Genomic DNA, 20,576 nt, shown 5'->3' with positions numbered 1-20,576 from the left:
ACGGAATGAAGGCAAAGTGTTAGGGTACTTGGTAGATCTATCGGTACAACTCACTTCACACCTATTCCCTCCTGTCCTGGGAGTCACAGTCCACGATATGGCAATTCAGATTACAATTTGGCATCCTGGATCCACTCGTGGAGTTGTAAAAGGAGTCGAAAACACTTGTCCCCTTGTTGTAGGTTTACCGTCTAGGATAGTATCAGAACGCATATGAACAGAAATAGATAGCCCCAGTCCAACTTCTGGGTTCGAAGTTGGATACTCTGAACTTTTCGTCTCCACCACGAAACCTCAAATTGGGTGGCGTATAACCACGATAAAGGTACGGCCCCATTCAAGGGGTGGCAGAACGTGGATGCCGTAAGATCGATCTATTCTCTGAGTTTGTGGAGGGCTTGAAGCACCAGGTCCAATTTCGGGACCAGCGGATGCTCAATACTCTTCAGCGAGAAGGGGCAGCATTCTTTCGCCTGGCGAAGGCTTGTATGGAGAAGGAGAGGAGGATGAACTTGACAAGGGGCCAGAGTCAGTGTCGATGTGGGATAAAGTCTGAGTCAAAAAGCAGTGCGATGTTTTGCCGCACCAGTTGATCAGAGCACATGATCTACGTCCAATTTTGTCCAGGGCCCCGCCGACTGAGGTCATGCATTCAGAATTCGTGTAAGTAGAGACTGTAGGCGAGTCTACATGTGTTTACATTCATTGCAAATTCATTGTTCTCTCTTGGTTCTCTCGGCGCCGTTGGCTACTTTACCAGATCGAATCAGCTCCGGATGGGATGGATTAGTGCATATGACTTGCAACTCGCGATTCCTTCGTAGAGGAACAGTGTACTGAGATGACCAGCTGATGTTGCCCTTGTGCCCAATTTCTAGAAGGCCAACATTTTCCGCCCAACTTGATCGATAAGCCGGATCCGACTTTCAAGCCCGGGAGTTTTAGCTAAGATTTACTAAATGAGTCATGACCCCTACTCCGCAGGGACGATCCAGGGTCGGAAAAACGTCTCCCTGAACATCGCACTCCACACGCGCCGTGCAGTTTGAGCGAAGTTTGAGCGGCGTACAAGAACCACTAGAGAGTCTAGAATGTGAGTCACCTGGTTATTGTTACGATTCAGAATACTCACAGGTGACAGAGCGTACATTGTCCCAGCAATTCGATGGTCATGAGATCGTGGTCAAGGAACAAGACCAAAGGACATCCTGTCTTTGCCAGGGACCTGCTTGAACACGCGGACGTTAGGTAGCGCGGAGCAGGGCTTACTCTTACTTGTGTTTTTGTGTAAAACCTGTCTTCATCAATGTCAGGGGTTTAGGATAGAACGATCACGTCAAACCTATGATTCAACGCGGGAAAGTGTGGGTATGTTATTCATATCATTCGCGCTTCGAGTTTTGAGAACCGTCGTGGTCATCAACACAGCACTTCCAAGAGGGTCAGATCTGGACGAAGTGGCAAAAACACGTTTAGGGGACCCGCTAAGCGTTGTTTGCGAGCGCTCCTCATCGGTGAGAGGAACACAGCGTAACTCCATGGTGAACACAAAGAATGGAATTGAAATAGGTAATCCCAGATCATTGAACTGTAACATCTCAGTCCGTCTCCATTGCCCCCTCTCCTCGATCCGCCTGTTCTTGAACAGCCCGTAAGAATGGACCGATGCCCAGCCCCGCTTCTGCAGGTAATCCAAGTCCTCTGACTAGCCCACCAAGCAGTCCAGTCCTCAAAGCTTGATCAAAGTTGGCCACAGCTGCTCGGAATTGTGGTGAACTGAAAGATAAGAGGGGAGTTGTAGATGATAATAACAAAGGTGTGCACAAGTACGTACTGGATAATACGCTGGAGCACCTCCGCGGAAGGAGGGACAGGTAGATCTGGCGGAAGGTGGGGGAAGAGCGTGGGGATGAGTTCGGGATGGTTGTTAAACAATGGAATCAAATTCGCCGGCGTGAGTATGTCAGTCAGGGAGGCTTCTGAAAAACAGAAATGAAGTCAATGATCGCCGGTGTATTCAGAAGTTATTTGGCTAACCTGCTGGCGCTGCCTGTGCACCAGTCATAGACGCCAACGCCGACTCAAGCGCAGCAATCTGCTCGGGGGTAGCTTGGAAGTTTGAACCACTGCCGGCGGTTGATCTGCGTAGATGGTGTCATGACATGACAAGGTAGAACTAACAGAAAAACCACATACGATGATGCTTGCGGAACGGCTGCCGTTGACGTCGAAGCTTGGGGTGCGGTGGTTGAGGTAGTGGGGACGTTCCATTGTAGATCATAATCAGGATCTTGGAGAAGACCGTTAACATTCGTTGCGAATTCTACATCGCGATCGGAGGAGGCATCCTGAAGCATATATGAGTTCTTCTGTCATGACAGTTCTTGAACAAATGATCATGCCTGCATCCAGAACTAGGTTGAAGATATTAGAATATAGATGTTTGAAGAAAAATTGAGATCCACGCACGAAATGCCTTTGATTTGAAGAAGAGAACCTGAGGACGTACACCCTCCCCGTTGATTGTGATACTTTGGTAAACGTTGCATCAGAGGGGAAGAGAATAAGATCCTAGTCTCCTCATTAACACGGCATAAACGATACATATAAGAAAAAGCTCGCCTCTTCGGGTTGGTTAGTGGTCCTGTCTTTCCAGATGAAATGCAGCAGGCCGTCATCGCCGTTCGTAAGATGAATGGCGCCTTTTGTGGGACTTGGCTCTACGATATTGGTACCTTCCCTTCTGAAGGCCCTTCCAGCTTTGAACGCGAGGAGAATTTCAGCCATTGGTGGAACTGACAAGAGAGGACTGCAGTGCCATTGCGAGAATGGGACGCGACGCGTCACTCTGGTTTCAAAGTCCGCATCCTTATCTCAAGCCTCTACCACTCTCATTGCTCCAGTGTCGGTTTTTAAGCGTCTCTTGGCACAACCAAAATTCATGCAGTTTGACGATTACTCGCTTGGCGAACCTGATGCGTGGGGTGCAGTTTCACCGCAGGCCGGTGATATTGTTCGAGACGCTATGATGAAAGAGAAAGTAATCAAGTTCGTTGTATTTGCCCTCTCAAAGCTGACTCGGACTGAGCCGCAAGTTTCTTTCCTCATAGGGAAATACTCTCTTGCCAGGATGATTTGCGTGGTGCGTAGCCCTTCGTTGCTGTTCAATCAGAGGGTTGAGTTCCATTAGTGATGCTTGGGCGTGTCGATACGGTACAAAAGGAGGTCGACAAGCTAGTATCGGAAAACGAGACGTTACAAATGTATATTGATAATTTAACAGTCCAAATGGCCAAGCGTAGATAATCTTTTCCGGCCTCTCCTCCGAGCAACGAAGGCCAAAGAAACATGCCATGTCCAAGTCCTAGATGTGAATTACACGCCATGTACGAAGAGTCTCCAACCAACCTGAGCGAGGTACAAATACACGAGAAGGAGGATAGATTGTGTAAGAGATCAATGGCTTCTTCCTGCTAGCCATTGTAGGACGATGTCACTGCGAAGAGCTGACATGGGAATGGGAAGAAGCTGGGGCGGACTTACAGATTGTGTTGGCTTTTCATCGAACACTATCGTTCTATGTCAGGTCGAAACACAGGAGGTGGAAAATACTGGTTACCGAGTAGCACTACGGAGAGACGTCAGAATGTTATTGTCGAAGTAAGATAGGAACACGCACAGAAACAGGTCTATCCGAAATCTTGTCCAGTTGGCTAATTCAAGTCATAATCTAAACCTGGGCGTTTGGCTAGAAGCAGATGACAACTCACAGGTAGGTGATGAGGTCTTTAACTGATGCGTGTCCGTCAAGGTCATTTTTATTGCCCAGCTAATAGGTAGAAGGTGACATCATAGAAATGGCGAATTTTTATGGACCTTACCACGAGTAATGGCACGCCAGTAAGAGTCGGCTGCGCTAGGAGCTGATGAAGTTCAAATTTCGCGGATTTGAATTTATCTTGCTAGGAGCCATCCATCAAAATATGTGGAGGGCAATAATGGCAGGGAGCTCACATCAACGGCGTCGACCACATAACTACGTGAAACGCGTTAGCTTGATATACGTGTAAGATACAACTTGTTCCTCACACGATAGCGTCCACTCCATTGCAATATCGCTCCCACATTGTACGGAACTTGGGTTGGCCTATACGCTGCATCACTGAAAATGTGGACCAAAGATAAACGTTAAACCTCACCAGCGACGTCCCATATCTTCAATGTTACCTTCCCCTTTCTTATCTTGCGGAAGTTGAACGCGACGGTTGGCACTACTTCTTCGCTCCACTAGATTGCTGGGGTCGACCCGGGTTCGAGCCGCAAAAGGGGTTGCTAGGGCTCACCTGCCCAGAGGTTATCACGTTTACGAAGGAAGTTTTCCCGGACGCCTGAGCGATACATAGAGATTAACGGTGGTTCGAGGCGTGAGTGGGAGGTCCCACCTGTAGCCCAACAACGGCGATTTCGGCCTGTTTTGAGAAAAAGAGACTTTTGAAATTTGAGCTATGCAATATGCGTAGTATGAGTAAATCTTACCCGCTGAACCATTGAAAAATGGAGGAGAAGAAACCTGGCATGGCTCTGAGGTATAATTATGAAAGTAATTGGTGTGACGATATTACAGCGTCACTACCACCGCGTCAGTCACGAAAAAGTTATTTTCTGTTTCCTGCTCTGCTATTTATGAGCCTCTGGAGGAATACCTTTGCACATTTACACTCCTCGTCGAGATGTCCTCACAAATTTCGTTCCTTGGCGTCCACTGCATCCAACCATGCACCAACCCTTACTCACCGCATATCTGATAAAGAATTTATCGCTTTACTGAAGGGCGCGGCGACCAAGTCCCCTAATAAGAGGCCTCTCTCTCGCAAGCTGCGCGACACTATAAGTCCCCCACCCACCAAAACAGGCACTCTAAACCTTTTACCCAACAAATCAGACGTTGCAAAACTTTTACATGCAGCAGTCAAAGCACAGGCCCCGCAACCACCAACGTCCGCCAAAATGTTGAAGAAAAAGAGAAAGAAGCAGAGACGAAAGGAGAGAAGGGCTCGGATACTTGAGAAGGAAGAGAAGGAAGGAATGGTGGAGGCCAGTGGAACACAGCTTGATACCCAGCGTGCGGAGTGGAGGTCGGAGGTTAGTTCAACGCTGAGCCCACATGATGCTGCCATTACACCAACCTCTGGTATAAAACTTGAAGGCGAGTGGAAACCTGACTCATGGGGAGAGGATCGTATGTCTTTTTTTGCTCAACTCGGAGCCAGAAGGGTTAAAAACATAGATCAGAATTAAAGCCTCCAGATATTCAGGATATTTTCAAGCTACCGAAGGAGTGGACTAGGGCCCATGACTCTCCGCCCCACATCGCGCCGAAATGCCGGCGGCGAGTGGAAGGTCTTTTGGAACCAGATGAGGGCGCGGTCCTTGAAGGTTCGTCATCGCTCAATCATGTTCTGAACCAATGACTGAATACGCCCTCAGATCTCCCTCCCGTCTCCGAACACCAGCCGATCGCCACACTGTCTCATGGGCTGGAACGTGTTTTATTCAAGTTTGTGAAGCCCTGTCCCCTATTGAGAGATCTTTTGACCTTCCTTCGTTAGCCCGGGCGTGCATTGGCTACAAGATCCCCGATCCCGCGTGTACAACTTCACACCCTGGCTCGAAACTATCCCGAAAGTGAATGACTTTGCGTTTGAGCGACTTGGAGGGTTCATTAGGAGCTCTCGAGATGAAGTAAGGGTGCATCTAATCGTTCTGGGTATCAGTTGCTGAATTGGGGTAGGATCTCTGGGCTTTAGCGAGGCAGCAGAAACGACGGTTCGCTGGCTCAACCTCATCTCTAACGGGGATGCTGAATCAGATTTACTTTTTGATATCAAACGACAAAGGCGTCGACACCTCGATTCTCAGTCGGCACTTTAGAAACGAGGTCAGTTTGTGTAATTTCTGAGGTTCTTAAAATCTCATTCAGGATTACAGCCAAGGACTTTCACACCTGGTCAACGTATGCCCAAAACCGTTATTTTGAATCACGACGAAGGTGTCTATGCAATTGATTCGTACGAGAAGGGGGGAGATTCTGATAAGAATATACTCACTTGGATGGTATGCCACGCATTTTTTTCCTGTTTTGCATCTTTTGATGTGAAGTAATTTGCAGGGCACACTCCTTGAAAAGTTTATGACAATGACGCCTGAAGAATTTACCACTTTCACGCGGTCGGAAGCAGCCACCGAGGTAAAAGACTCTTCGCTGAGAGAGGCTTACCGGTATGCCAAGGTACGCCGAACAGTATGTTTTTGTAGCCTCTTCCAACGATTTGCAGTCGAAACGCTTCGTAATGCGCTCTCAGTTGGACTGCTATGACTCACGCCTACCAGGTACCGGGGTATTCGATATCAAAACCCGTGCCTGCTTGCCCATCCGTCTTGACATTCTGAACTTTGAGGTATTTTTACTTTATTATTTTTGAGAAATATTCTGGCTCAAATATTTTGCTCCAGGAAAATTCTGGATACTTGATTAAGACCCAGCATGGTCTCATCGAGAGCTTCGAGAAGGAATACTATGATCTCATTCGTTCGGCATTCCTCAAGTATAGGTTCGTATTTGTGTGCAATTGGGATCCTTTACCACCTAACTAGAAAATAGCTTCCAGGTTCGCATCGGCAACATGGACGGCGTCATTGTTGCCTATCACAATACGTCGCGTATGTTTGGTTTTCAATATATTTCACTACCGGAAATGGACGCATGCCTTTTCGGACCTGGGGAAGGTGTCGGGGATCGGGTGTTCAGCAAGTGTATTGGTTTACTTGAGAATGTTATGGAGGAAGTTGTCCTTTGCTTCCCAGATGAGGTATTATCAGCCCTCGTTTTCATATATGAAGTTCTCATTCGTTTTTGTCCAGTCCATCAAGTGCACCTTCGAAACTAGGGAGGGCACCCAGTACATGTCCGTCTATGTCGAGCCTGCCAATTGGAGTGGCGACGAATCTGAGCGACCGATTAAACTCCTCAAAGTAGAGGCGACGAGCTTCAATGGTGACCTCTTTATTCGAGGAGAGCGCGCGGTTTCCTCCACTGAACCTTGTTAGTTTACCTTTGCCTGGGTATTGGGGTCTATATGCTGACGTTTTCGCAGGGACGATACACTATGTGATCAGCCAACTTTCCCTGCCCGAGGAAGAGATCCGTACTTTACTCCAAGGTGTCGAAGCCCGACAATTCCGTGCATACAACATTCCAACTGGTGTTGATCCTGATTCACTGCAAAGCTTTTGGGATACACTCAACTTTGGAGGAAAACCTGTTGAAGAAGTCGTGACAACGTTCAGACCAGAGGTATTTAAACCTCCCACGAAGAACGTTGCAATGTTGCGTATGATGGCGAGAGCTGGCCGGGAGGAGAGCGATCGGATGGCGCAACTGGAATTTGGAAAGCAGAAGATTGTCCTGGGGGAGCCGATGGAAACATACAGATCGGATTCATCGGCTATTGTCGGTGTTTCTGGCATCGCTCTGGATGAGCCGTCTGAGGATCCGGTTATTCCTTCCACGAGTGACCCTTCTGCCATCGAGCCCTCGGCTACTATTGTTGATGCGTCCCATGACTCCGAAAACATCGAGACGCCCATTGGCCTAGGCCAGCCGTAAAATTTTTGAAGGATCTCTTGGAGGATGGGGGCATTAATTCCGATTTACAAGGACTAGTCTAGGGTTGGTTCGAAGTACTGTACAGCTTTGGCGTAATATAACCTCAACAAACCGGTATTTGCAGGAGGCTATGATGGGTTCAAAGTGGTCTTGGCGAAGATGTTAGAGCTAGAGGCCTGTGAAATTTACTGAATAATATAATATTTTCTACAACACCCGCCGCCGACTTGCTCTCCTCTGTCGTTACTTTTTTCTCTGTCGTCAACGCCCGCACCTTTCCTCTCTTGCATCCGAGGAACACTGTTTACGCAACTTTGGAAGGGCCACTATGAGCGCTGTACGTACATGTCGTGCCAAGAGATTGAAGCTGTACTCCTCCCTGATCATAATCTGACTGATCTACTCATGAACAGCCGTTGAAGATCCCTAATACTGAGGTAAGCCCATGTTTTTAAATTTTTTATTTATATTCCTTCTTTCGTTCTACTTCTTCGACATGGCCGACGATTCCAACACAAAAAAGCGGAGCAGCCGGAGCTGGACTGCGTATATACCCAGACCAGGCAGCAGCGGCGGTAGACCGGGCAGCAGTGCTGGCGGAACACCGGGGAGCGCACCTAAAGCTAAAGAGGTCGTGTCTCCGACGCTGACCACCCCCATTGAGGGTCAGGAGAGCGCCTCCGCGCATATAGCCACCTTTGCTGCGGCTTCAACGTCGAATGCCTTTCCCCGCGCTACTACTTTGGAACCAACTCCCACTGAGCGACCGCCAAATCCCAAGCGGAGATCATCCATCTTTTCACTGACTCTCCCACAGGTACTCGATCCAGGACCCACACAACTCTTTTCTAATGGTCTCGAACGCACGAACTCAACTCCACAGCCAGCCGCGCCGACGCTCAAGGCTCCCGACATGTCACGGACTGCCGGTGGCTCGTTTGGAAGAATGTCCTTCAGTTCCATGATTGGCGGTTTATCGTCACTCTCCCTTTCCCGAACAAGCACACGGGATGGCGTGAGCGACGACAAAGAACAACGCGGCCGTTCAATGCTCAAAACAAAAATTCGCTCAAAGTCAAACTCCCATGCCCCGCCAGAGCAGGACCCACCATCCCGAAGTCAGTCTCGGGCTCGTTCTACATCACCCTTCACCTTGCGCCGGCTACGTACCCGTGAACCCTCACCTACACCGCAGCCACTCCACCTTGGCCACTCGGATGTCGACTTGTCAGATGCGGCTTCATCGGTGTTTGCACGGACGGCATTTACTGACGACCCATACTCTGGTGATGAGACCGTTGGCGAAACCGATGCCGAGTCTGATGATTCTTCCAGCGACGACGACTTTTTTGACCCAGTCACCGAGCGCAACACGGAGCAAAACGCGCATATAGTCCCTGTAGGGCCGGAAGCAGCCCTCAATCCAATTGATGGGGAGGATCCTGACCCCGTGGGCGAAGGTGTAAACGTAGTCGTCGCACCTGAACCCTACTTCCCGTCATCACTCAATTCCCTTTCCAATGCGCGGGGAAAGCGAAACCCGCGCCGGCGCAAGTCTGTCAAGACTCACGAGCCTTTGCCTCTTCAAACTTCACGACCCATTTTCCAAAGAGACAGATGCACTATCACAATTACTCAGGGCGACCCAGAGGGTAGCTTGGGCGATCGAAAGAAGCGTAAATATGTCGTCGCTAGCGATTTGAGCGAGGAGAGTCGATACGCTGTTGAGTGGGGGATTGGAACTGTGTTACGAGATGGAGACGAGATGTTGATCGTCAGCGTGGTGGAGAACGAGAGTAAAAGTGAGATACATTCATGTTTGAGGAATTTCATATACTTACCCCGTCTCAAGTCGACCCCGCCATTCCTAACGCAGCCGACCGTATAGGAAAGCTGAGAAGCCAGCAAGAGGTGAGCGAAAACCAGATCTTGAAGTCAACCATGTATGAACTTCTCTCCAGCGTCAAGGGTTAGCGTATATTCTGGTTCGCCAAGTGACGGGTTTACTTCAGCGAACGAGGTTAAACGTGACGGTTTCCTGCCAGGCCTGGCACGCGAAGAACTCTAGACATATGCTTCTTGGTAAGTTGGAAATTTTCATAGCGGCGTAGTTGTTGACGTGACGCCTTCCAGACGTTGTCGACCATGTAGAGCCGACCATGTTAATAGTGGGGTCGCGGGGGTTGGGTCAGTTGAATGGGTGAGGAACGCGCCTTGGTCTTATATAAGTCACTAACGCGAGGCAGGATCCTGCTCGGTTCAACATCCCATTATCTTATTGAGGTTAGCCCCTCTCCATCAAGGCCAAGATCACGACTAATTTTAGCCATCAGAAATGCTCTGTACCTGTTATGGTTGCTCGTCGTCGTCTCAAACGACCCCCGAAACGCTCAGCGCATCTGTCAACTCATCGCACCCATGTCTCCCTCGCCGAGGCAGGCATCGATCGAGTCGCAGGAAAGGTGGACGAAGATGTCAAGGTCATGCGAGACGAGCTGCAGAAGGACGACAAAGCTCGTGAAAGCGGTTCAACAGGAAAGAAGATGCCAGAGTTTGAGATGCGAGAAGACGCCGAGGATGAGGCTGAGGACGAAGAAGAAATCAGCGTGCCCAATGGTGCTAGCTGAATGGAACTTGTTCAAACATCTTCATCTCTCTTATTTAATCTTAAGCGGTAATACAATGGTCGTTTACTAGACAACTCGAAGGAGGTGCAGAAATTAGATATTCAATATCACCCCGCCAAATGCGTCAGAGGTGGGATGCGGGGAGAGTGCCAAAGAGCTCCTGCAAGAAGGCCTCGTTGTTGGGCGGTCGGCCAAGGAAATCCTAATGACATACGTTGCGTAAGAAACAGTGAAAGGGGAAAGAGGAGATAATCCCACCGTCAAAGAATCAATTTCTTCACGACTTCCACCGAAACGGAGGATCTTGTCGCGGTATTGCTTGCCCCGAGCAGGATCAAGGGGATCTGCTTTGAAGACAGTGGCTAGTGAGATGATAAAAAGTCAGTCAAGAGACAAACGGTAAATAATACTTGACCACTCACAATACATATCTGCGGCGAAGACCAGAGAGTATGTATACCTTTGGAGCCATCCATCAGTCAGCAATAATCACCACCAAGTATTTGAATGAATTCACCCGTAATAACCAGCATCGTAGCCTCCGGTAATATGGCCAAAGGTACCTTGTCCAGGGCAAGGCTTGCCAGCCTTCACCAAGGAAATCTTTTCCCTCAAAGTGTTCCACAAATTGGTGTAGTCAGCGGACTCTTAGATCGATTTCGAACATCAGATTCGTTGGAAGATGGACATTGAATAGCGTTTTACCTTGGTCTGTATGAACCTTCAAGTCGAACTTCGCGAAGAAGAGTTGACGAAGATAGAAAAGACCGACATTCACATATCGGCTGTAAAATCATGTCAACACCCCAGCAAACGTGTGCTCAATCTTGAAAAAGCAAACCTTTTGATGATTTTCTCGATGAGTTCTGGGGAAAGTGGTTGCTTGGTCTCATAGTGGCTTGACATTTTCTCCAAGACTTTGGGTTCCCAACACCTTAATATATAGATGGTTCAGTAATAAAACCATACGGAAATTCACTGAATGCACCAGTTTTCGAGCATTTGAGAAGGTGCCTCTACAAAATCCCTTGCCACACTGGATGCATTCTTAGCTTTCAGCGACTTTTAGACACGTTGAGTAACTCCACCTTGTACCATGGAATCTAGCGAACTTGGTCTTGCTCAGCAGACCGTGGAATACGTGACCCATCTCGTGGAAGAAGGTAACGACATCATCGTGCCTCATAAGAGCTGGTTTATCTGGGGTAGGCTTCGCCAGGTTGGCAACCATTGCCGTTAGAGGGTAGCTGCGTGTACCGTCGGCATGGTCGTAGCCGGAGAGAAGGGGCCAGACGGCAGCATGAGAGTACTTGGCAGCTAAATCGAAAAAAAAAATTGTCGACAGGTGGTGACGTTAACGTTGAGATCCATTTACCTCGAGGGAATAAATCGAGATAGCAGTAGCCAATGAAGCCAGATTCATCCTTTGCGTCTTTCTCCCAAACAGCAAACTGTTGGACCTCTGAGGGTGTGTAATTGATGTCAGCCAGTAGGTGTACCATAATGAAGTCTTACCTGGATGCCATGTTGAACCACCTTTGATCTCCTCGAATTTGACACCCAAGAGGTTCTGATAGATTTCCAAGATCGTTGGAACAACGACGGAGACGGGGAAGTACTCCTTGACGAGGCTATCATCGAGATCGAGTGTTTCTTCGATGTACTTGCGGTCATAGTAGCGGTAATCCCAGATATAGAATTCACCGTCGAAAGGAAGACCTCGGGCCTCATGATCTTTCTTCTTGAGCGCTAGGAGGATCTCACGTTCTTTCTCGCCAACTGGTCTCAACTTGCTCTCGAGGTCATCCAAGAACTGACAAAATTGTTAGGTCTTTAATGAAGAGAAAAATGAAGATTCCCACTTCTTCGACACCATTTCCAGACTTGATCATTTTGATTTCAGTGATGTAGTCCGCCCTGTGGTAAAGCCTGTCAAACGACAAATATACATTTTCTAAGTCGCAACCGACCATGTTTTGTATCCAAGCAGCGCCGCAATACGACGGCGAAGGTCAAGAGCCTTACTGAGGAGGGGCACATTGAGTTCTAAACGGGACTCGTGACCTTCTTGGGCCTTCTGACGAGTCGTTGGGTTTTCCGCAAATTTGAACTGCAATGATTTTGTCAAACAGCATATAAAGCAAATGAAGCAAACGACTGACGATGGGGAAAATATCGGGTGTCTTGTACGTTACATCGTAGAGTTCCTTGTCACCTTCCGTGCGTTTCGTGTAACCCGAGATCACGTCCTTTGGTACACCTTTAAGCTCCTCTGATGTGAAAGAGATCTTTCCCTAAAGACGATATTTAGCACAATATACAGGTTCGAACCAAATCACTCACGTCCTCCTCGTTAAAGTTTTTCTGTAAGATATATATTGGCAACACCTCGAGATCAAAAGCAAACGCGACGTACGCTGAACTCTAGACAAACTTGTGAGAGTTCCTTCTTCAAAGTGGTCAGTTCGTCCCTTTTCTCCTTCGGCAGAGCTAGGCCCGCACGAGTGCCGTCTAGGATCTGAAAAAGTTCAATTTTGAGTGCAACGGCAATGCACGAACGCTTACCATTTTATCCACCAAACGTTGTTGCTCGGGCGATAACGTCTCCAATTTCCCAGACTCCTTGATATTCTTCTGAGCAGCTACCTTGGCCTCGAAGACGTCCAGGCGCATCGAAGATTCCACTCCAAAGTCACGGACCAGCGATTCAGCTTGGTTCGATGCATCGCGAAGCTCCTTGGAAGGAGAAACGTTTTGGTAAAACGAGAGTGGTTCAGAGACGGCATCGAGTTTGGTTTCTGCATCAGCGAGAGCCAACTGAAGGCATCAAGAAACCGTCAATGCCTCGCCTTGGATTGGGAGGTTAATGACTTACAAATACCTTAGAAAGAGATAATTGTTAAGGAATCGGAGGAGAAAAGGGTATTTGAAGCTCACCGATTCGAAATTACAATCTTTGGGATCTAGTGCACCAATCTTGTCTTGGAGGGCGCGATCATGGGCAATGAGCTCATTGGTGAGTTGTGTGATTTCACCTGGGGAATGGTCCCAAGATGGAGGTGGTTGAGGGGGAGTCAAGGACATTTTAGACGAGGGGGATGTAACAAAGATCAAGGAGGGTACTATGGGGGTGGACAAATACCTCACGCTCAGGTGATGATAGCTGCTGGGGTATGCATCGATAAATCTGGAACGGATCTCCCGTCCGATTCCATGTCTTCTGCTGCTGCAGGTGATCACTGCACCATTTCCCCGCGTAACGGCCAGACGTCTCGTGCCAGCGCGAAGAGCCATGCCAAGCAAGTACTCATTGCAAAAGAAAAACAGTGGTGATGTGGCTACATAGGATCTAATCTTATCTTTGCACTTCAACTTTTAACTTCAAATCATTTGCGCTCTTTATACGGGTCGCTCTTCGCAGAAAGCTCCGTTTGAACCTTCAAAGCACGCGGCGCGTCCAGCGGATCCATAATAACTTCTACAAGCTGAATTTGATTCGCGCTGGCAAACGCCTTGTCATCCAGGAGACTGCTGAGTTCGTCCTTCGTCCGAACAGTATAGGACTTGTGCTTATCATCTTCACTGAAAACATTCAAAAGTTCTGCATACTTCCAGTTCGCGATGTTGTTGTATTTTCTGCAAAGTGTCAGATAATTGGGAGTATCTGAAATTGATCCACTCACCGTTTCTTGCCGTGAATAAACTTCTCGATCGTATAGCCGCTATTATTGAGGACGAATATTATGGGCTTGAGGCCCAATCGAAGCATGGGAGATATTTCTTGTACCGTCAATTGACTTACGTACCAGGTCTCAGAAAAAGCTCTGAAAACAGAGGAACGAAACCACTCACAGACTTCCATCGCCGACGAAGAGGATAACACGGCCCAATCCAACATCACGAGCTGCCAAGGCAGCACCAAGGCAGCTACCTACGGACCAGCCAATGCTTCCCCATAGTATTTGGCTAACCAACACTGACTCTGCCGGTAAAGGCACTTCCAGAATTCCGAAATTGGAGGTTCCTTGAGGGTCAATTAGCTACCTTTTAACTGGCCGGGCAGAGGGTACATGCCAGTTTCAGTTACAATGACATCCTTCGGTTTGAAAAAGTAGCTCAGTCGTGGCCAGAACCAAAGCTGAGAGATGACAGGCGTGTCCTCTTTAGGGAGTGCCTTGATGAAAGGTGGGACCTCGAATTTGCGAACCAAAGAATGAAGACCCTTGAGCGCCTCCCCAAGCTTTGGAAGGAGTTGCTTCATTTCAACGCCTGCAAAAGTGGCGTATTGGACTTTCGTATGGGTCGAGTGAAGCTATGCGTAGTGTCAAGTTTGCCTTACAACCTGTCGTGAAACTTGGGCATACCTCAATGTGTCGGAGCGTTGGGATCTTGTAAGAGAAATTTCCCGTGTTGAAATCACTTTGAAGTCCGCCAATTGATATAATCAGCTTCGCTTGCTCTACTTTCTTTTTGATGTCCGGATGGGTGATCGTGCCAATGTAAATCTTTTGAATTATTTAGAATGAGCACTGCATATATTGCAAGAATGGACTTGCGTACCCCACCATAGCGCTCGTAGTCTTCATTGATGGCGGTCTTTCCCATGGGTGTAGCGTAGACGGGGAAACCGGTTTTCTTGAGAAAGTCGAGAGTCTCCTTGCGCACATCGTGTCTGATAACGCAAGCGTCCACGATGACAACGACGTCACCTTCAGCCTCCTTAACCCGTTCAGCAATGAGATCGACGACGAATTCCTCAGTGCTCTGGTCATTCGGTGGAGGGCTGCGGCTTAAAGGAACCTTCAAGCGTTCGGAAGAAATCTCTTGCGTCACCATGTCCATAGGTAATGTCACGTAAACCGGACGGGCCTAGCGAGAGAGTGAATACACAATCCTTATGAAAAGCATATGTATGTACCAGTTTGATGCATTCAGTGAGGGCGCGATCGATTAGAGATGCTGCAGTGTTCTTGTCCTTAAGGTTGGCCTGAAAGATGGAAAATTGTGCGGCGGCCAATCCGTACGCCTCGTATCTTCCGTCACCGAGGGTGTGGTGAAGAATAGGCTTCGCCCTCTGTTGCACTGTGGTGGGAGTGCCTACGATGTGTAGAACAGGAACCATTTCCGAAAAGGCTGAGAACGATTGGAGTCAAATAAAAAAAATCGTATGGGCACAAGGTACCTCCAGCAATTCCATTAGTAGCAGAGAGCTCGCCGACACCGAAACTACATTGATAGGACTTCGGTCAAATTTGAATAATCGGGGGATCACACAAGCGCACGTTGTCGTTACGACACCAATCGAATGTTCCTTCACTCGTGCGTATCCATCCGCGGCGTATGCGGCGTTCAGTTCATTGCTATGAAAAGTAAGTATATCGACCCTACAAGGAGACAAGTAACACACCAATTTCCAATCCATTCAATCTTAGAGTGGTCTTCGACAAGGTCCTCAAGTCATAATAAATACACGAGGAGACGCGTAACTATATCATAATGCCACTCACTAAGAAGCCTAAATTAAAGTCTCCTGGAACACCAAACATCGACTGCAAATGTCATTAGTTTGACAAGAGGGAGTAACGAGTCCCAACGCACAGTAACGCCCAGCTGGGCAAGCCTTTCAAGGAGATAGTTGCCGATGGATATGTTCTGTACACCCTGCTCGGCCTGAAGGGTGTGTAACTGGAGGCGAAGACGATCTACCTCGGACTGTAAAACGCTCGCGGGTGGGTGAGAGGACATTGTGGGATAGTTTGAATAGCATCCTTGTGGTTTGATCCTTATATACGTGCCAATGACGACGCTCCATAGACAAAAATAGTGATTCTAGCAAGATTCTAGACAACAGCTAGATCCAATAGATCTCCGAATGATGACAGAAGTTCAGAACGTCATGGATGAAAGAAGTCTGAGAAGGCACGTGAGCCCATCAGACCATAACACGTGACCGACGCGACGGATGTTCAAATTAATATCTTGAAAGCCTCTCTACACCCGACGCGTGTCCTGCTGTTCACAAGCCATGGCTATCTCCGACTCAGAATCTGACGTTAGTTCTGGCTCTGAAGGTTCATCAGGCTCCTCCCAAATGGACCCACCACCGCCTTCCGAGATCCCGCGATGCATCGCAAACTGGTGGCTGAACGATAACCTGGGGAAAGGCTACTCAGGTATGCACACAATGCGTCAGTGAAATCTTCTCCAACATTCAATGATCAGGATCCATTTTCCGTGCCACGCATCTGCACACACGCCAAATCGTTGCTCTCAAGGTTCAGTATGTTAAGCACGAATGCCCAACGAACCGCTACGAGCGCCATCTATACCCTCTATTGCAAGGCGGAAAAGGAATGCCGAAGTTGTGGGCCTCTGGAGTTCAGGGCGAGTGGGATTTTCTTGCCATCGATCTACTTGGAGCGAGCTTGGATAGCCTGTACAGAAAAAGCGGCAAAGATATCATGGATTTACGGAGCGTGTGCTCCATTGCAATGCAATTGGTGAGAGCGCTCATCTACTTCAGTCAAAACTTCTCTGATACAGAACAGATTTCAAGATTAGAATTTATGCATGCCCGAGGTGTCCTTCATCGCGACATACAGTTGGGTAACTGTGTGGTTGGACTTCCTCCAAACGAGAGAACTATCTACATGATCGATTTCGGGTTTTCAAAGCGCTATATTGATCCCTATACAAACCGGCACATCCCAGACAGTAACGCTAAAAGAGACTTTATTGGAAACTACTGGTTCAGGTAAGGCATTGATCGTTGTCATATCTATCAATACTCCCTGACTTTGGTGACAGCTCAGTTAATGTACACTGTCGAGGACGAGGTACGTGGCGGATGGCGTGGAGAAAGCTACGTTCTAACCAGCTGTAGTCCCGTCACGTCGAGATGACCTTGAAGCAGCTGCCTTGATGCTAATCCACCTCTTGACGCCGCGGGGCCTCAGCTGGACCAGGAACGGCGTACCCAAATCCTCCGAGGCTCACAACCGTCTGAAAGCGGAGAAGAGAGCTGCACAACCAGAGGACCTTTGCAGGGGGATGCCCGTTGAATTCGAGGATTTCCTGAGATACTGCAGGCGATTGAAATTTAAAGACCGTCCTGACTATTCACAATGGATTGAAGCCTTCCGTGCATTGGCGGTTGAAGAGGGTTTCCCCGCCAGCGAAGATTTTGTCTGGCCTCCGCCCTCGGTAAGTAATCAATCGACGCCCCGTAATGTCCTGCTTTTGATAACGCCTTTCTCAGATCAACGAAAGAGTGCACCCTCCTCGCCATGCTCGGACGGCAGCTGTCAAAAAGGGCGACTTAGAAGACATCCTCAACGATCTGGCTAAACTCAACATGGGCGCACGGCAGATTCTAGGCGACCGCACTAATGTCGAGGACGTGGTTAAACGCTCCAAACCAGATGCGAAACTTAATTCTGGACAACGCTCTGAGCCGATCACAATTAGCAGTGGCTTCGAGCCCGGCTTGCCGCTGAACTTCATGCCAAAAGCCTATCGGCTAAACCAGCTGGCAGAACAGGTATCGAAAGCGGCCGACAACCCTGCGATTTCTCAGCTAGTGGGACAATTTATCGGTGTATTGAAGATGAATAGCTCTAGGACGTTAACTAGGGAGGCGTTCCATTTCTTGGACAAGTTGTACAAGCAACTTGATGACCCTTCGGTGTTCATTAAAGCAAAAAAGTGGGTTGGTGTCGGTCATGTCCTGGGGATTTGGTGCTGACGCCTTTCAAAGGACATCGCAGGCACGATCATTTAGCGAACAAGTGCCGGAGAGGGATCCAAGCCATGTGAAACTTGGGGTCGTTGCGCGTCTCCGGCAGGAGGTCCAATTTGCGCCGAGCAACAAAGCACTGGCCAGTATGGTAGCGGATTTTGCGAAAATTACAAACAAAAGCACAGGTAGGACGGTCACAAAGGTAGGACCTTTATACTCCTGTTCAAAGTGTATTCTGACGATGCCTCGCTAGGATGGATTCGCTTTTTTAGAAGGTGTTTCGGAGCGGCTCAAGTTTTTGCAGTAACCTGCTGTTTGTCTGATTGTCGTGTAGCAGTTGTATCTTTTGAGAATTAGTATGGACGATATATCGATAAATGTATTTTTTCTTTCTGTGGGTCGTGTCTGGGATTTGGGCGAAGGCTGGGCAAACTTACGAGTTCATAAATAGCTCAAATACAATTGGCAGTTGGAATGCCAAGAAAATGATCCCCAGGCGAAAAAAAAAAAAAAAAGACTCGGCAAACTCCGTCCAACCCCCAGAAAATGTAGACGCTAAAATCCAATCGCCGCTGTTTACGTCTCTTCGCTCTTGCCCTCTTAAGTATACCACAAGGTTCCCTCGCCGGTACCTACGTTCTCTCCTTTCAATGGCTGTTAAAACGGACAAAAACGGCGTCACCGTCGTCGAGCAAGGGGTCTACAACGTTCCCGACATCCCTATCAAGGATTTACTCGACGCTATTCCGTTAGTCCTCTTTGTTCTTCATCTCGCTGGCACTAAGTTGTCCAACCAATTAGCAAACACTGCTTCCAGCGTTCTGCTTTGAGGTCGTCCGTCTACATGTGCGTTCTTTTCCTTTCCAGACGTGCAACGCACGTGGCTCATTGCTCGTTCCTTTTCCAGTTTCTGGGATATCTTCGTTATTGGGTGCATCTACAAGACTGCAAGTTACCTGGACACGTTCATCAATCCCGCCACTATATCCCTTCCCCATCCTTACCTTTATCCTTTTGCTCGATTCGCTCTCTGGTCGTTGTACGGTTTCTGGGTTGGCCTCTTTGCGACAGGTCTCTGGGTTGTTGCCCACGAATGTGGTCACCAGGCTTTCTCAGAGTCAAAAACCATCAACAATACAGTTGGCTGGGTCCTTCACTCGGCGTAGGTCGATCGGCAATTAATTTTCGTGTCACTGCTAACGTGGCATGTGATTTCAGCTTAGGGGTTCCATACCAAGCTTGGCGTATCACCCACGCAAAGCATCACGCCTCTACCGGCCATATGACTCAGGATCAGGTCTTCGTGCCCTCTACCCGCTCAGATGTTGGCCTCCCTAGCCTCAACGTCGCAAAAGAAGACCGATTGGGTTCACGTGTATCGGAGGAAGTGAAAAGGGAATTCAAAGAAGCATTAGGCGATTCGCCGATTGGCGCAATCATTGGTTCGGCAACCTACTTGGTCAGTTCGCGTCTGGTTTCGCGCACTAACTGTGTCTGACGTGTTCTTCACTTTTAAAAGCTCGGAGGATGGCCCGCATATATCCTTACCAACGCTTCTGGCCAGCGCAGATACCCCAAAGGCACCAGTCGTACGTATCATCAGCGACCTGTTGGAGGGACTGGTTCTCAATCTTGTCTTACAGACTTTAATCCCAAGGCTGTGATGTTCTCACCCCATCATTACTCCCAGATCATTGTTTCTAACATCGGAGTCGCACTCTGGTTGGGCATCATTGGTACATGGATATACTACAAGGGCTTTTCGGAGGTCTTCCGCCTTTACCTCGTCCCTTACCTTTGGTACATTCTCATCAATCAAAGGAAGAATATCAGTTGATTGACATTTTTTAACAGGGCCAATCACTGGCTTGTGTTGATCACCTTCCTCCAACATACCGACCCTCTCCTCCCCCATTACCGTGCCCCTGAGTTCACATTCCCTCGTGGTGCTTTGGCCACTCTGGATCGCAGCCTTCTTGGAGACTGTGGCTCTATCATGGCGTGGATGGGCGCACACGCCACACATGGTATTTCTGAGACGCATATCCTTCATCACGTTTCGAGCAAGATTCCTCATTATAATGCGTAAGTGCCAGAGTTCTACCAGTTGTTCTATGCCATAATGTTCTTCTTGTCAGTTGGGAAGCGAGTGCGGCCCTCAAGAAGAAACTTGCTAGCGCAGGTATCCCGATGCAAGGTGGCCCTGGTGGCTGGCGTGAAGTTTACCGCGTCTACAGGGAATGCAAGGTTTGTCTCATGCTTCCAGTGTTGGACCTCTTCTAACGTATTTGATAGTTTGTTGAGGATGAGGGTGATGTTGTCTTCTTCAAAAACTCCGAAGGCATCGCCAAGATGAGGCCGGTCCTCCCTGAGTCGTCCGCAAGTGACTCTGGTATTGAGGTTGAAAAATAGATAGAGAGTTAGATTTAACCATCTAGATTCACCTGCCGTCGCCTGCGCTGTAACATAGAGTGGTTGGATTTGTCGCAAACCCCTAATGAGATTTTTCTTGGATGATATCTCGATGAATCCGAACGACTAGACA

The 20,576-nt window shown here is 48.4% G+C and overlaps 10 protein-coding genes across 10 annotated transcripts; 6 read left to right on the top strand and 4 right to left on the bottom strand.

The window, feature by feature from the left end:
* Positions 1 to 431: 431 nt before the first annotated feature.
* Positions 432 to 593, top strand: LACBIDRAFT_309219 (uncharacterized protein; the record flags this gene model as incomplete). The annotated part of the gene is made up of 1 exon (XM_001876271.1): positions 432 to 593. One exon carries the CDS (start codon positions 432 to 434, stop codon positions 591 to 593), a length of 162 nt encoding a protein of 53 aa, XP_001876306.1.
* Positions 594 to 1,540: 947 nt separating this feature from the next.
* LACBIDRAFT_192506 (uncharacterized protein) lies at positions 1,541 to 2,805 on the bottom strand. Its single transcript, XM_001875857.1, has 7 exons — positions 2,623 to 2,805; positions 2,470 to 2,571; positions 2,403 to 2,414; positions 2,197 to 2,348; positions 2,038 to 2,141; positions 1,835 to 1,979; positions 1,541 to 1,776 (listed from the first exon to the last, which is right to left on the bottom strand). Exons 1-7 carry the CDS (start codon positions 2,785 to 2,787, stop codon positions 1,599 to 1,601), a joined length of 858 nt encoding a protein of 285 aa, XP_001875892.1. The 5' UTR covers positions 2,788 to 2,805; the 3' UTR covers positions 1,541 to 1,598.
* Positions 2,806 to 2,899: 94 nt separating this feature from the next.
* Positions 2,900 to 3,340, top strand: LACBIDRAFT_292609 (uncharacterized protein). Its single transcript, XM_001876270.1, has 3 exons — positions 2,900 to 3,048; positions 3,111 to 3,142; positions 3,191 to 3,340. Exons 1-3 carry the CDS (start codon positions 2,942 to 2,944, stop codon positions 3,304 to 3,306), a joined length of 255 nt encoding a protein of 84 aa, XP_001876305.1. The 5' UTR covers positions 2,900 to 2,941; the 3' UTR covers positions 3,307 to 3,340.
* Positions 3,341 to 3,456: 116 nt separating this feature from the next.
* LACBIDRAFT_245262 (uncharacterized protein) lies at positions 3,457 to 4,577 on the bottom strand (the record flags this gene model as incomplete). Its single annotated transcript, XM_001875856.1, has 12 exons — positions 3,457 to 3,496; positions 3,544 to 3,569; positions 3,620 to 3,628; positions 3,680 to 3,713; positions 3,771 to 3,829; positions 3,882 to 3,962; positions 4,015 to 4,036; positions 4,090 to 4,147; positions 4,200 to 4,287; positions 4,344 to 4,388; positions 4,443 to 4,488; positions 4,537 to 4,577. 12 exons carry the CDS (start codon positions 4,575 to 4,577, stop codon positions 3,457 to 3,459), a joined length of 549 nt encoding a protein of 182 aa, XP_001875891.1.
* Positions 4,578 to 5,007: 430 nt separating this feature from the next.
* On the top strand, positions 5,008 to 7,666 carry LACBIDRAFT_309215 (RNA processing-related protein, mitochondrial RNA degradation; the record flags this gene model as incomplete). Its single annotated transcript, XM_001876269.1, has 12 exons — positions 5,008 to 5,206; positions 5,293 to 5,436; positions 5,488 to 5,557; positions 5,610 to 5,742; positions 5,792 to 5,938; positions 5,989 to 6,114; positions 6,170 to 6,289; positions 6,336 to 6,458; positions 6,514 to 6,611; positions 6,662 to 6,869; positions 6,922 to 7,102; positions 7,155 to 7,666. 12 exons carry the CDS (start codon positions 5,008 to 5,010, stop codon positions 7,664 to 7,666), a joined length of 2,061 nt encoding a protein of 686 aa, XP_001876304.1.
* Positions 7,667 to 8,162: 496 nt separating this feature from the next.
* Positions 8,163 to 10,293, top strand: LACBIDRAFT_309214 (uncharacterized protein; the record flags this gene model as incomplete). The annotated part of the gene is made up of 6 exons (XM_001876268.1): positions 8,163 to 9,468; positions 9,519 to 9,577; positions 9,628 to 9,748; positions 9,800 to 9,866; positions 9,913 to 9,949; positions 10,000 to 10,293. The coding sequence occupies 6 exons, from the start codon at positions 8,163 to 8,165 to the stop codon at positions 10,291 to 10,293; spliced, it is 1,884 nt and encodes a 627-aa protein (XP_001876303.1).
* Positions 10,294 to 10,417: 124 nt separating this feature from the next.
* LACBIDRAFT_245334 (uncharacterized protein) lies at positions 10,418 to 13,377 on the bottom strand (the record flags this gene model as incomplete). The annotated part of the gene is made up of 17 exons (XM_001875855.1): positions 10,418 to 10,495; positions 10,552 to 10,655; positions 10,716 to 10,753; positions 10,811 to 10,938; positions 10,982 to 11,078; positions 11,135 to 11,227; positions 11,282 to 11,329; positions 11,382 to 11,610; positions 11,669 to 11,755; positions 11,809 to 12,106; positions 12,156 to 12,210; positions 12,264 to 12,403; positions 12,456 to 12,587; positions 12,637 to 12,657; positions 12,710 to 12,811; positions 12,859 to 13,110; positions 13,231 to 13,377. 17 exons carry the CDS (start codon positions 13,375 to 13,377, stop codon positions 10,418 to 10,420), a joined length of 2,049 nt encoding a protein of 682 aa, XP_001875890.1.
* Positions 13,378 to 13,579: 202 nt separating this feature from the next.
* Positions 13,580 to 16,038, bottom strand: LACBIDRAFT_188370 (pyruvate decarboxylase THI3; the record flags this gene model as incomplete). The annotated part of the gene is made up of 12 exons (XM_001875854.1): positions 13,580 to 13,929; positions 13,977 to 14,090; positions 14,146 to 14,317; positions 14,368 to 14,605; positions 14,658 to 14,798; positions 14,854 to 15,162; positions 15,212 to 15,426; positions 15,476 to 15,519; positions 15,576 to 15,653; positions 15,701 to 15,744; positions 15,801 to 15,842; positions 15,892 to 16,038. 12 exons carry the CDS (start codon positions 16,036 to 16,038, stop codon positions 13,680 to 13,682), a joined length of 1,794 nt encoding a protein of 597 aa, XP_001875889.1. The 3' UTR covers positions 13,580 to 13,679.
* A 476-nt stretch (positions 16,039 to 16,514) lies between these two features.
* LACBIDRAFT_245192 (uncharacterized protein) lies at positions 16,515 to 17,640 on the top strand (the record flags this gene model as incomplete). The annotated part of the gene is made up of 4 exons (XM_001876267.1): positions 16,515 to 16,793; positions 16,842 to 17,041; positions 17,101 to 17,117; positions 17,171 to 17,640. Coding segments are annotated over 4 exons (966 nt in total), but the record flags the coding sequence as incomplete, so codon positions are not given.
* Positions 17,641 to 18,613: 973 nt separating this feature from the next.
* FAD12-5 (delta-12 fatty acid desaturase protein) lies at positions 18,614 to 20,549 on the top strand. The gene is made up of 9 exons (XM_001876266.1): positions 18,614 to 18,779; positions 18,833 to 18,877; positions 18,939 to 19,193; positions 19,250 to 19,490; positions 19,551 to 19,620; positions 19,675 to 19,831; positions 19,886 to 20,116; positions 20,170 to 20,278; positions 20,327 to 20,549. The coding sequence occupies exons 1-9, from the start codon at positions 18,682 to 18,684 to the stop codon at positions 20,441 to 20,443; spliced, it is 1,323 nt and encodes a 440-aa protein (XP_001876301.1). The 5' UTR covers positions 18,614 to 18,681; the 3' UTR covers positions 20,444 to 20,549.
* Positions 20,550 to 20,576: the final 27 nt, after the last annotated feature.

Source organism: Laccaria bicolor, genomic scaffold (assembly GCF_000143565.1).
Source record: "Laccaria bicolor S238N-H82 LACBIscaffold_3 genomic scaffold, whole genome shotgun sequence".
NCBI lineage: Eukaryota > Fungi > Basidiomycota > Agaricomycetes > Agaricales > Hydnangiaceae > Laccaria > Laccaria bicolor.
Note: the sequence above shows the minus strand (reverse complement) of the source record. Positions and strands in the feature narration are given on the sequence as shown.

Bases quoted from the DNA above. Each gene is read 5' to 3' on its own strand.
- LACBIDRAFT_292609 (XM_001876270.1), top strand. From the start codon at position 2,942: ATGCAGTTTGACGATTACTCGCTTGGCGAACCTGATGCGTGGGGTGCA. The intron at 3,049-3,110 runs GTTCGTTGTATT...CTTTCCTCATAG, and splicing joins ATGAAAGAGAAAGTAATCAA to GGAAATACTCTCTTGCCAGG. The intron at 3,143-3,190 runs GTGCGTAGCCCT...GAGTTCCATTAG, and splicing joins TTGCCAGGATGATTTGCGTG to TGATGCTTGGGCGTGTCGAT.
- FAD12-5 (XM_001876266.1), top strand. From the start codon at position 18,682: ATGGCTGTTAAAACGGACAAAAACGGCGTCACCGTCGTCGAGCAAGGG. The intron at 19,832-19,885 runs GTACATTCTCAT...ATTTTTTAACAG, and splicing joins TACCTCGTCCCTTACCTTTG to GGCCAATCACTGGCTTGTGT. The intron at 20,117-20,169 runs GTAAGTGCCAGA...TCTTCTTGTCAG, and splicing joins AAGATTCCTCATTATAATGC to TTGGGAAGCGAGTGCGGCCC.
- LACBIDRAFT_192506 (XM_001875857.1), bottom strand. From the start codon at position 2,787: ATGGCTGAAATTCTCCTCGCGTTCAAAGCTGGAAGGGCCTTCAGAAGG. The intron at 1,980-2,037 runs GTTAGCCAAATA...TCTGTTTTTCAG, and splicing joins TGCACAGGCAGCGCCAGCAG to AAGCCTCCCTGACTGACATA. The intron at 1,777-1,834 runs GTACGTACTTGT...CTTATCTTTCAG, and splicing joins GTGCTCCAGCGTATTATCCA to TTCACCACAATTCCGAGCAG.